The sequence below is a fragment of the Scardinius erythrophthalmus genome, assembly GCF_964197995.2.
Source record: "Scardinius erythrophthalmus genome assembly, chromosome: 24".
Lineage (NCBI taxonomy): Eukaryota > Metazoa > Chordata > Actinopteri > Cypriniformes > Leuciscidae > Scardinius > Scardinius erythrophthalmus.
This window is the reverse complement of record NC_138244.1, coordinates 18,861,212-18,875,198: the sequence shown is the minus strand read 5'-3', so window position 1 is coordinate 18,875,198 and position 13,987 is coordinate 18,861,212. Positions and strand designations below refer to the sequence as shown.

General features: G+C 38.8%; 1 protein-coding gene across 1 annotated transcript in view; it reads right to left on the bottom strand.

The window, feature by feature from the left end:
- The window catches only part of tln2b (talin 2b), a 155,797-nt gene that overhangs the window by 42,490 nt on the left and 99,320 nt on the right, over positions 1 to 13,987 (bottom strand). Inside the window, exons 19-26 of the mRNA XM_081356466.1 lie at positions 13,049 to 13,343; positions 9,770 to 9,936; positions 6,888 to 7,016; positions 4,212 to 4,325; positions 4,017 to 4,130; positions 3,777 to 3,911; positions 2,836 to 2,964; positions 2,641 to 2,743 (exon numbers count right to left, since the gene is read on the bottom strand). Coding sequence (XP_081212592.1) covers positions 2,641 to 2,743; positions 2,836 to 2,964; positions 3,777 to 3,911; positions 4,017 to 4,130; positions 4,212 to 4,325; positions 6,888 to 7,016; positions 9,770 to 9,936; positions 13,049 to 13,343 — 1,186 coding nt within the window. The remainder of the gene's footprint in view (positions 1 to 2,640; positions 2,744 to 2,835; positions 2,965 to 3,776; positions 3,912 to 4,016; positions 4,131 to 4,211; positions 4,326 to 6,887; positions 7,017 to 9,769; positions 9,937 to 13,048; positions 13,344 to 13,987) is intronic.

Genomic DNA, 13,987 nt, shown 5'->3' with positions numbered 1-13,987 from the left:
CACAGGAATAAAGAGGGTAAGTAGCAGTCAGGCGCTGCTAATCATATGTCTTTGATTAATTGATCATCAGCTTAGACCAACTCTATAAAAGCAGTAGTTTTGGCAGTTTGCTGGTCTGGAGCATTCAGGTGTGTGTTAACTCAATGCCAAGGAGGAAAGACATCAGCAATATTCTTAGAGAAGCAATTGTTGCTACCCATCAATCTGGGAAGGGTTATACGGCCATTTCCAAACAAATTAAAGTTCATCATTCTACAGTGAAGAAGATTATTCAACAAGTGGAAAACATTCAAGACAGTTGCCAGGATCTTCCCAGGAGTGGACGTCCCAGCAAATTCACCCCAAGGTCAGACCGTGCAATTCTTAGAGAAACTTTTTCCACACGTGGCTTCTCCATTTTGTTATATAAATAATCACATGGTGTAATATGTCATGTGTTGTTGTTCATCTGAGTATTGTATTTACTTACTTGGGCTAGATTATTGTTTATGTCCTGATCCGTAAAACTATAGAATTCAAAGAGGGTGTACTTTCTTTTTCACGTGACTGTATATGCCAGACATTTTACAACAGTCAGACCGATTAATCGGATTAATCAGCATTTTAAGATTATTTCTATCACAGTGGTGATAACTGTCAGATTGATTAATCGGATAAAATTTGCAATTCTGAGATTACATCTATCACAATGACCTATCGATATAACAGACTGTTATAACAGACCGTTTAATCAGCCAATAGGCATTCTGAGATTATATCTATCACTGTGATCTACTGATATAACAGCCAGACCAATTAATTGGACAATATTTAGCATATTTATTTCTATTTGACATTATGAGATTATATTGATTATAATTATGAAATAATATATGGGCCATACTGATTAATCTACCAGTATTTGGCATTATGAGATTGTATCTATCAGTGATCATACGATATATTGGCCAGAATGATTAATAAAACAATATTCTGAGATTATATTTATCATAGCAATTGAGCAATACTGTATATTTATATAACACAAATTAAATGCCCGACATTTGCCATTTTGAGATTATATCTTTCAGTTATCAACCACTGTATCGGCAGATCAATTAATAAGTTGATATTTAGTATTCTGATATTATATTTATCATAGCGATAACGGGATGCATCACTCGGACCAATTAATCGGCTGACGTGAGATTATATCTATTAGAGTGATCGACAGATATATTTACAATCTGATTAATTGGTTGATATTTGGCATTATGAGATTATATCTATCACAGTGAAAGACTGAGATCATCTGCATCATTCAATAACAATTCCTGCTTGGCTTAATTCATTTTAAGAGTACATTTAAAAATATTGTGTAAAATAAATGTTCATAAATGTTTGGATCATTGAATCACAGGCTAGCAGAATATTATTGCCATTCAACCACTTTTCTCTCATATATCAACACTAGTATCTGACATAAAAATTAATACTATCAGTCATCCACTTATCAACTTGTCATCATACTCATATCCATACAACGCATTCACTTTAACCTTGTTTTTACATTTACTGACTACATTAGTGCACTAAACTGTAATTGCAAAATGAAGGACATTTTTGAAGCAAACTGTCTTGTTCCAAATAAAGCTTTAAGCCTCGTTTTGGTGCATGGTTGACCCAGAATGCCCCTGCTGTTCCAACAAATGAGCGTGGAAAGAAAATGAGGTGCCATATGGGATCTGGCCTTTACTTATAGAACTGAAAGCGAAAATAGGGAAGGGCCAATGCAGGCAAATTACATCAAATTGCATTATCCAGCCAAGTAGAGCCCAATTGCTGATGGTATGTTAAATCTAGTGAAAATAAGATTAATGAGGGACGGGGTTAGTTATACCCTTGGCTTGAGAAGCTGCAGGAGCCGAAGTGGAAGAGGGGGGATTTGTTTGAGCGTGCCATTAAAATCTGTCTTCAGAAGCTCTCCTGGGAGCAGCAATCCAGCCAGACAGAGTAAAAAATTGATGGGAGGTGCAGGTAAGTTTCAGCATCGCTCTCTCTTCTCTGTTTTCATGCCTTTCAATCCGGAACGAGCAGCGCTGAAGGAAAAACTCAGCCAGTTTTTGAGATACTGGCATCTTGTGGATGCATTTTTAGAAAAAGAATTTAAACACTTCTGCAAATGTCTCTTTCTTAAAAAAAAAAATCACAAAAAAACTATGACACACTTGATAACAAAAAGCCTGGACAAATAACTAAATCGTTAAGATCAACTGGTAGAGAATTGCACTAGACGCTCCAAGATCTAGGATTTGATTCCCAATTCCCAATTCGATTCCAAATTGAACCAATTGTAAATTGCTTAAGATGAAGCAAGTTTTTATTTAAATTTTTATTCAAACAGTACATCATTCGGCTTGATTTACAAAGCAAGACATATTCATGGATCAACATTTGCTGTTCGTGTTCTACTACTAAGCAACAAAGGCCTTAACCTCAAAATAATTATTGGTTAATAGGATGTTAATCCAGGAACATGTTCTACATGAGTAAATCCTGTTGTTATTCTGTTCGTAATACTGTGCATTTTGTATTCAGCACCTATAGATTCTCCTGAAGTATTTTGTTTTATATGTTGTAAAGCCACACAAGTCATCTCACCAGTATAATGTTCATTGCCTTGGGCGGCACATGTCAGTAGCTGAGCCATGGAGGAGCCCACAGCTTTAGACGTACTCCCCAAATCCTGAGCACATTTCTCCAACTACAGACACAAGCATTGTGAAGAAGTTATGGTAAAAATGGAATTGTAAATAAGTTTGATTATCTATTTTTAATGTGGTACTCTTCACCTACCGATTGTCCTGGTAGTGGTTTGAGTTGTCCTTCCAGAGTGGCCATTTTGGCATCCTGTAGTTCACTCTTCAGAGTCTGGACAGCATTGAGTGCAGAGTCAATCTCCAGAGGACCACATGCCTCATGAGCCTACGTCACAACACAGAAAGATGAAAAATGTATACCCTTATACCCTCGCATGATCAATTTGCAAAATCTGTGTTAAGAAATCTTTCTCTCTCTCGCATAGTTTCAGATCGAGCAGTTTCCTAGTGAATTTTGACTGCAAAGATTTGACGAACAACTGTAAATGTGGCTGGACCTTAAACAATGGGAAAACTTTTAACTCTGTTTATTATCCCTTTAAAATGTGAGTAATGGAAATATTCATTTTTAAACCTTGTGCACTGCAGTAAGGTTATTACAATATGCCTAAGGCTGTGTTCACACTTGTAGTTCGGTTCTCTTGGTTCTTTTGGTCCAGACCAAAAAATTACCCATTTAGTCCTGGGTCGCTCAGCATTCACGCTATCATTTTTACCACTGAACAAAACATAAAAAAATCAGCTTTTATGACATATAATTTGTGCCAGAACTTATTGAACATCCAAAACATGTTCAAAATATCTTCAAAATAGTTTTTCAAAATATCTTTCTTCAAAATATCTTCTTTTGTGTTAAGCAGAAGAAAGAAAGTCATACAGGTGCAAGGAGACGATTTTCCGTCCAGAACCGTAATGTGCAACGTAGCTCCTATGATGCCAAAAAACAGGCATGCTTGAGCATTCTGTCCTTTTTAGGGTCGCATCTTGGGACATCACGTCCTGTCTCATGTTGCGTTCATATTTCGGTCAAACCGCATCAGCGTTTGTTTTAATCTAACCAAACCTGCCACGTGTGAACACACCCCAAGTGTTTAAATGTGTTTTAAGGTCTACAATAAGGCAGTGAACTGTGGGTACCTTCTGTGCAGCGGTGCGCAGCTCTGCCAGGCAGGTGGCCAGGTTCTTGGCACACTGACCAAGTTGCATCGCCGCTGCCTGGTCGGTTACCGTCGGAACGGCCGCTTTAGCAGACGACACCATTTTACTTCCTGGCTGTTTGGAGACAAACAAAACACAAACGACGACAAAAAAAGGAACGTGAGGATCATTTAATGCCAAATCGGGAGTGCTAAGCAAGCACAGAATTGTGTGTTTTACCTGCAGGAAACTCTGGCTGGCGATGATAAGGGCTAGCTGGGCACCGAGATCTTCCGGGTGGGCCTGACTGCCTCTCATTCCCTGCACTAGCTGTGGGATATGGTCTGCCACGGCCTGGAGAGCATCCACAAAACCAAAGTCAGGATAGTTTATTTCAAATTTGCATTCTCTTGTAAATAGTTGTACCCACAATACCTTGCAGCTGAACACGAGTTGCTGATGTGACATGGTGTTCTTATTGGATGCAGCTGCATTCTGGGCGGCGGCAATGGTCTGCGTCGCTGCCGCCGCGGCTTGCTTCGCTGCATTCTGTTCCAGACAAATAACATGATGAATTATAGCATCGATAATTACTAACACAGGAAATAGCGAATGTGGACACAGGGGTGGACTATTACATCAGGAAGGGCTACACGAGAAAAAAAAGTAGAGATTGGTATGCTAATAGAGACTGGCATGGCAATGTTAAGCCGCGTTTCCACCAAAATTACCCGGAACAATTTGTCCCAGGAGCTTTTTTTTTCCCCCTAGACCTGTTTACACCGTGGTCTAAAGTACCGTGAAGATTGGGCAAATAGTCCGGTGACGTAGGACTGCGCGGGACTTTATAATTCCCACTGGATTTCATGCTCTGAATTTAAGCTTAAAGCTACACTGTGTAGGATTTTCTCCCATCTAGCGGTGAAATTGTTTATGACTACCAACTGAATATTACTTTCTAGCCCCTCCCATTCCGAAGGCGTTTTAACTCCTACGGTGGCCGTATTATTTCAAATCTGCCGGCAGTCGTGAGTAACCTCCCCCTCGCATTCGTCACGGTGCCACTGAGTGTAAAAACACGAAAGGCGAAGCTTGAATTTCCAGGTATGTCCCTCTTTGGCTAATGTATTTTCAAGATGGAGGCGCAACATGGCTGCCGCCATTCGAGCGACTCGCTCGTATGTATTCTAAATGGCAGATTCTACGCTTAAGAGAATACTTGATTAGTTGGTAGAAGTAATTACACATTAATGAGCACATATCATTCTGAAAGAACAAAGTGTTTTTTGCTAAGAATCAACTTAAAAAATTACACAGTGTAGCTTTAATAAAGCCTGAACCTCGTCGTCGGTCCATCGGTCGTATTTTTTAAACTCCATTGTTGATTCGAATAACAGACGACTGTTACTGCACGCACCGCAACAGATGGTGGTTGAATAAAATGCTGCGTGGAGTCAACCAATCAAAATGCGTCATGAACTCAACCAATCAGCATGTTCAGCGCCCAAATCCCACCCCTGAAAGTTCCTGAACTTTGAAAAAGTACTACCTCGCGAGGAGGGGGATATATTTACCCGGAACTTCATTTAGACCCTGGTTCCTGTGGTGTAAACATACTGAGTATCACCCCAAAGTTCCTAGTTCCTCGGGAAAGTTCCTGCGGTGGAAACGCGAGTTTAGTGTATTTGGTCTAGGCGCAAGAGCAAGTATAGAGACTTGCTACTGCCAATACATTCACAGACATTGCTGTGAGCATGTAAGACATGCTGCTGTTGCTGTACATGTACATTCATGATTGAACCTTCGCAGCAAATCTATACAGGTGGAGCTGGGGAAGGAGGAGGGTTTCTGAAAGCGCGTTGTAGACTGCTAACAGCAACACTACCAGTATGTGAATGTTGAGCCGCAGCTCATTGGCCGCTGATGCAACAGCAACCGATCAGCTGCGCAATGTAGATGACGATCGCCACCAAATGAGTTAGGGACTTATCAGCCAGCGCCATCTAGAGTTTAATGCCAGAACTAGGTATATATTTATTTAGTTAAATGGCAGCCTTTACGACTTGACAAATCGCACTAAGCCATTTCACGATTCATGCAGCCCTATTATCTGGTATTACACTGCACAGGGTTAGATGTTGCATTAGTCGTACAAAGATATGACTGTAGTGAGTGATCGTATTTCATTACAAGTCCAGCAAAGATTGTGGAGCATATCGGGATGTTTCTGGGACTGAAACGTACATAGTCGCACTCGCAATATATGTCCATTGTACAAAGATTGCCAACATGCTACTCTTTTCAAGAATTCAAGTATGTATAAAGAAATAATATTCCATGTGTAAGGACGGATGATAGATGCAAGCAAGATCCTCAAGAACAAAGCCATCTTTGTTGATGTGAAGAGACCAAACAGAACCAGAACGCTGAATTCCACTGGCCGAAACGGTTGGAAACTGGAAAAATACCCGCTATGGAAACTAGACTGCTTTTAGACACGTCTTACAACACATACAAGCTGATAAAAAGCTACTGCTTCCATGCTAATGTGAGTCTTGGTCTAAACTGACGCAAGAGCAAAAGAACATTGTGTAACCATACTGAGATCCATGATGGATGAAAGAAAAACTATTTAATGTGCCCCTATTATGCAATTTTAAAGTTTCCTAAATTAGTTTCAAAGGTCTCCTACAACAGGTTTACATGCATCCAAGGTAAAAAACAAAACAAAACAAACAATTTAATTGTCTCATAATATACATTTCAGCATCACCTCTTTTCTCACAGTGTCTGAAACGTTTAGAAAAATGATTCAGTCTTGCGAGAGCCTACTCTGCTCTGATTGGTCAGATGGCCAGTATGTTGTGATTGGTCAGATGGCCCAGAAATAAATAATAAATATATAAATAAGTAGCCCAAATGATACCAACTGAAAATCTACACGAGGATAAGCAAATTATTACATATTTTCATTTTGGAGAATGGTCCATTTTTACATTTCATTAGTGTCTTCCACTATAATTGACTAAGATCAAATCGCGTGTTAGAAGGCAGGAGCAAACGCAGAGAGGACCGCTAAACGGGAGGTGGGATGATAATGCATGTCCTCACCTCCAGTCGGTGAATGAGTTTCTTTTTGATAGCGTTCTGAGCGGCTGCGTTGGTGGCGACCCGTAACCCTTCAGCAGCCTCTCGCAGCCTCTGCTGCTGGTCTTCATTTTCTGGGTATGCGGCTGCCCCCTGCACAGATACAATTCAGGTACAATTACTGCATTACTTTCATGTACTTTACCCACTTCTGTCAATTGGTTTTAAAGCAGGCTACATTACTGTATATATACAGTTAACATGCAACATTAGCTTGTGTTGGGTCATTTTCCTCACTGCAAACTTTTCATTATATGCTGTATACTGACTAATATTTTAATGTAACATATGAGGTATTTATGAAAGCCAATCTCGACCTTTAAAATTGGTTTAAATTAAAATAAGGTTTAAAAACTTAAAAACAAATATTTTTTGTCAGATAAGTCGCAGTTATGAATTATCATAATTATGAGAAAAAAATTAAAAATATGAGATATAAACTCTTTATTACGAGTAATAGTTACTATTGCGAGATGTAAAATCACAATTATGTGAAATAAAGTGACATTTGAGATGATAATGCCGCAACTATGAAAAATAGTCTCAAATGTGAAATATAATATAAGTTATGACAGAATGTCACAATCATTTTTTTACTGTGATGTGGAATACATTTTTTATAAAGTAATATGCCATATTGTTGCTGCATGACCTAAATTGCATGCTTATTCAGCAAGTGTTATCCAGTTAATTAATCAAATCCCTTCCCAGCTGTTAATTAATCCAATTTTGTGTAAACATATATTATCCCTGACTGTCCAATCAACTAATAATCAAGATGTTTTAGCATTATATTATTATTTTTGATAATTTAGTCATACAGTATATACCGCAGTCACATACATATACTGCATATTACCTCCTTTCAAAACTAGTAGCTAATATGCCATTTTGAAGCCTTGGTGTTTCGCATCGTTTCATTTTATCTTCTTGCTTAATGGTTAAACAGAAAGTGAAAGGCAATTCTCAGAGGACAAAGTTGTCACAGATAAATCCCAGACTCGGTCAGCCCTGTGAAGGGAAATTTGTCAGCGACAGCAGAACTCTCGGCTACGCCATCCGCACACTTACAGTGCATTACTAAACATTCAATGCAAAGAGGAATTGGGGGCCGTCTGCTCCATCCCTGTTACCAAGGAAACCGTCTGTGGCGCATTCCTCTTCTGAATGAATGAATGAATGAGGCATTTATATAGCGCTTTCATATGTACTACTGTTCACCCAAAGCGCTTTACAATCATATCAGGGGTCTCTCCTCAACCACCACCAGTGTGCAGCATCCACTTGGATGATGCGACGGCAGCCACAGAACAACGGCGCCAGTGCGCTCACCACACACCAGCTATAGGTGGAGAGAGGAGAGAGAGTGATAGAGCCAATTCAATGTAAGGGGATTATTAGGAGGCCATGATTGGTAAGGGCCAATGTGTGGAAGCCACAGTCTTCTTTACATTTGATAATGGCATTGATGTTGTGATTAATGTATCATGGATCAAATGTGCCTAACAAGCCATAAACCAGCATTTCATGTGTCTGCATATTAATCACATCCTGGCTATTTATACATCTCTACGTTGCTGATGAAGATCGACAATCATTTCAGTGGTCCATCTCATCATGAGTCAAATCTAAATCATGGCTCGGGGCTCTTTCAGGTATCAGAGATGAAACACTGATGAGGAGAGGAAGCACATTTTACAGTGTGGCTGCTGATTCTGGGTAATGGATTAAAAAAAAAATGTAAATGGGGATAAAACTACCTACATCTAGCCAGAGCATTCTTTTTCTTCCTTAAAGATCAGGTTAAAATTTGATATAGTACTGAATTAACACGTATCATGGTATTACAGTGATATGCCAAGGTAGTCCAAAAAATAACATGGTAAAAATAACATGGTATTGCCATGGTATAGGTATAAGCATGGTGTAGCCATGATAGATGTTCAAAAAAAATCCCCATGTTCTTAGTACGCCACACATACAAAACCATGGCTGAAACAACACGCTTTTGCACAACACATGTTCAAAAAACAGGTTATAACCATGGCAAAAAAAAAAAAAAAAAAAAAATCTATTTACATTACATTACATTTATTCATTAAGCAGACGCTTTTATCTAAAATGAGAACAATAGAAGCAAGGACAATGATATGCAAAAGTGCTATGACCCTTCTCAGTTTAATTCAACGCAGTACATGTTAAAACATGTTTTTTTTAATTTATTTTTTTTATAATAGAATAGAATAGAAGAGAAAGTGTTCATATTACTGGATCAAATCTAACCAAACCAAACCAAAACAAAACAAAACAAAACAAAACAAAACAAAACAAAACAAAAGCAACACAAACCAAACAACCCCCCCCCCCCAAAAAAAAACCCAAACCAAACCAAGCCAAACTAACTGTAAAACAAAACCAAACAAAATACAAAATCCCAAAACAACCAAACCAAACAGGAAATCCAAACACAAAACAAACAAACCAAACCAAACATAACCAAAAACAAAACCAAATGCAAAACAAAAACACAAAATGCAAAACAAAACCAAAATCACAAAACAAGACAAAACACAAAATGCCCAAAACAAAACAATAAAAACAAACAAAAACCAAAACAAATCAACCCCCCCCCCCCCAAAAAAAAAACAACAACAAAAAAAACAGAACACAACACACAAAAAAGCAAAACCAACACACATTTACAAAATACAAAATTATCATTTGGTGGAAATTTCATTTTACCTATAAAAACAAAAACCCGGTAACAAACCATGGTACATGTCTAAACATCATTGTATTTTTTATACTGTAAATGTCGAGGGTGTATCTTGCTATAGTTTTCATACCTTCGCAGCTTCCACCATTCTGGCAGTGGCATCGGCCAACAGCTTGGCAGCCGCGAGAAGTTTCTTGGAATTATCCACATCGATTTCAGCCTCAGCGTCAGAACGCATAGCATTCACCAAGTCTGAGGTGGCCTGGGCCAAAACCCGCGCCTGTCGTACCATTTCACCTGTAAATATGAAAATAAGTGTTATTTAAACACCACAATATAAGCATGTTGTGTGGGCAGATTCTTATATTTCTTCAGAAAAATCTACCGGCATATTCTTGGCTCCTTCTATAGTATGTTCTCCGTCCTTGACTTCACTCTGGAAAAAAAACCCTGACAGCCATTCCACGTTTCTTTGATGTGTGTGAATCTGGCACAGCTGAAGCTGTTCTCTTTGAAAATCAATCTTTCTGCATTCTCTCTGCATATCACTTCAGGAACTGAAGCGCTCAAATGGTTGTGCACCCGTGTGACCCGAAGTACATCATTGATCAAGGGCCCTTTCAAAAAGTGTGCCTACTCGTTTTCCATAAATGGACTCTGTATTTCCCGAACACCTACACAGATCCAGAAATACAAGCGCTGACAAGATTATCAAGGGAGAGAGGTGTGCGCAAGGGGTGTTTCACCTCTCCAAACGTAGGATGGATTCAGAGAGAAAATAGTAAGCTTGTTAAATCAACAGAATTCACCCCTTTTACTTTAGTTAAATGAGAAAAAGAAAAAAAAAGTAGGATTGGATTCGATTCACCAGGAAATGAAAAGTGGGCTTTTCATAACAGACCTGAATGCAAGTTTGCAGCTGAATGTGGGCGACTTTTGAAGTACCGCCATGCTTAAGGATGTTCGTAGACTTGGATGTGCAGACTGGAGGTCAAGTTCTCTTTTGAGAATATCTTGATGTATTTAAATGGTAATGTATCTTTTATAAACATCGTTATTACAGTTATTTGCATTAAATTAGTGCATCAACAACACTAGCCTAAAACAAGACTTAAATAGCTGTTTGGCTGTTGTCTGCTGATATTCACACATTTGATCTTAAACGGTTATTAGTTTTTTAATATTGCGTCTAATGATAATTGGCACAATTTGGTTGGTCTCAAAAAAGCACTCAACAAATGGTATTCATAGGAAAAGCAACATAGTTATTATGTTTTAATAATTACTATTTTATTTTATATGGTTAAGTTAAACATTTCTAATTTGAGAATGAAAGCTGGATTTTTTTTTTTTTTTTAAAGGATGAAAATAAATTTGTGACCATTTTAACTGCAAAACAACTTTAAAAAGACAACCACATCAGTAATAATTAATGATTAAAATAGTATTTTGTTTTTATTGTAGTCTACTGGTCATTTAGTTATTGTTTCAAAAACATAAAACAATTTAATTTGGTTCTGAATATCAGTTAAACAAAAAAAAATCCATCATTAAGTAATATTCACTAGTATTAAATATTAACTAATGTTAAGGTCGTGTGGCTTGAGTGATGTCAGACATTGTTACAGACGCTGAGCAAATTATTACATGAAAGAATGCAAAAAGTAACATTTTTTTTATTCTGAATAACATGCACTGATGAATCATGCACAGTACGAACCGTACGTAACCTGTATTAAGAAATTTAATTTTGAGTTCCTGTTGACTTTAAAGTTAGAGAAATCTTTGATGATGATGATGACGATGATTTGTGGGTCCAGGTCGTTTATCACGTTCCATGTTTTACTTGAACATTTGCAGACAACCCCACTGGCACCTTTCGGCATGTGTTTTTCTTTAAAAAGTTCAAAGACAGTGTGTGTGTGTGTGATTGAGACCAGATTTGATGCTGTGTAGCGGTTTTATATGACATGTTTTCAACAACCTCGCGGGCCTAGAATCTTTTGAGGATTCTTTAGACTTACAGCCATAGCATAACAAACATCTTCAGTTTTGAAAACGGCTTGAAAACACAACACAGACCGCAGACAAAACAACTTTTAGGGACCTCACTGAGACAAAATAAACTGGGGGTCAAATTTTTCCAGAAAAACAACAGCACTGGAGACAAGATACAAAAGCTGAGCAAAGCTAGCAAGCTAAGTATTTGTCAGTGCATTATAAAAGAGAATTAAAGTTGCTTGTGGGTCACTAGAAGTAGGGCTGCCAGCCGGTTAGCGCACAAAGACAGCTCCAAAATGAGGCCAGGAACACCATCAAAACTGTGCAATTCTGAATATGGAAAAGCTAATCCTATTGTGTCACAGCACAAATATGCTTTGTTTGGACGATGAGCCTAAAAGATATTAAAGCTCTCTTGTGTATTACTGTATGCTTATTTGACTTTGATTTCCATTTATTAAATAAATTCTCTATATCCTGGAACTGTTCTACATCCTGTGGCACAGGCCCATCTATCGCATTTAGAGGTACTTTCTAAGGCAAAAATCAGCATTTCTAATGCTCATATTTGTGGTTGGGGAATTCAAACAATCCTTTAACCGCAAGTAATAAACACGGGCACAAAACTCATTCTGCACCGTGCATGATACCTTACATTGTGCAGCTTGTTGAGGAGAAGTGTGCTATTACTTATATACTATTAGAGTTCATCCTTATATGTTTTTGGTGGAGAAAGAGGGCAAAGACACTATTACATGACATTATACCATGGTCTGTCTGAATGCTCGATTCTGATTGGCTGGAAGGTGGGCAATAAAACCATTTAATGAACAGGTAGTTTCAAGTCAGTTTAATCACCGCTCTATTTTAACGTGCCGTTTTCATTTCAGAGCACACCCGTACACACACACACATTATATTTTCTTGCAAGGAGGGAGTTACATCGCACTGTTTAAGTAATTAAACTCATGGCTTATAGAGATAAACGCTGAACAGACACAGGTACAAATCTCTCTCTCAATCAAATAAATGTCTTATTTGAATCTTACGCACTACTTTATCTCTTCGTCTGATTAAAAGCAGGCAGAATGCTAGATCTAACTGATGAAAATAACCGTCAAAATATTGTGCTGGAAACATCAATAACAGCTTTAAGTTGTCAATGCTGGCAAATGACCATGGTATAAGCGGTATAATCCACGGCTAGCTATGCATTAAATGATTTTACCCGGTTCTTTACCTCCACTTCATGCATTAAATCCGTTTAATGCACAGCTAAGCATGGATTATCACTTACATATTATGCCTATTAATACATTTAAGGTCATATCTTAGACTTGTTTTTAATTATATACATAATGTCATTTTTTTATATACATAATGTTATAATTCTATAGGACTGTCTCACCTGCGTCCCCCATTGAGGTGAAAATACTCTCCGTTACAGTCATGATGGTGTCAGTGGCCTGGTCGTAGCGTCCGATTGGCTCTCCGCAGCTGGCGTAGTGGCGCACGTGCTGCAGCAGATCACTGAGGGCCTGGCTGACCGCCCCGGCCGCCATGTTCACCTGTCGGAGCAGCTCGCCCTCCTCTGAGGCGCCGTGGCACGCCTTCACACACCCCTCCACGGACCGCTCCACCAGACGGCCCGCCTCCACCAGCTGCTCCTGACACACCGGCGAGGAGATGGTGGGGCTCACCACCTACAACAATCACACGTGCACCCAAAATAGAGACTGCGTTCAGATTCAGAATACCATACAGAAAGTGTGCTTTTCTTAAAGGGATATCTCACCGCTGGAAAGATGAATGTGTATTTAAATTGGGTCATTTATGTAGTAGAAATGTGAAATTATTTTAGAAGTTGGTGCCTTCTAGACTGAGAAAAGCCAGGAAATGTATTTTTGGCTCATGTGGATGAAAGACAACAACTCCCAGAATGTACTTGCTTCGCTGCCCTACGAGGCCACTCCCAAAGCCACGCCTACCAGTTACAGAGGGCAGTATCGGAAGAAATGATACAACTAGGCTACTAGTTGACTCGAAACTGAAAAGACGCCATTTTATCGTGAGATCACACCCCCTATGGGCGGGTTGAAAACGTGAACTAGCTCCTACCACTGGCTGTAGTCTCAAGCCTCTGGCCAAAAAAGCCTCCGATGACGCAAAATGACGATTTTGGCGTCATCTGAGGTTTTTTTCCAGACACACCCACCAGAAATCTTTATTATCATGGTATGGTAGTGGTCAACTTATGTATCGCTGATAAATCAGTTAATATTGTTGTCGCAAGCCAGATTTTTGATGGTATAAAGTTCCTTACTCTAGATGATCAACCATCAACATT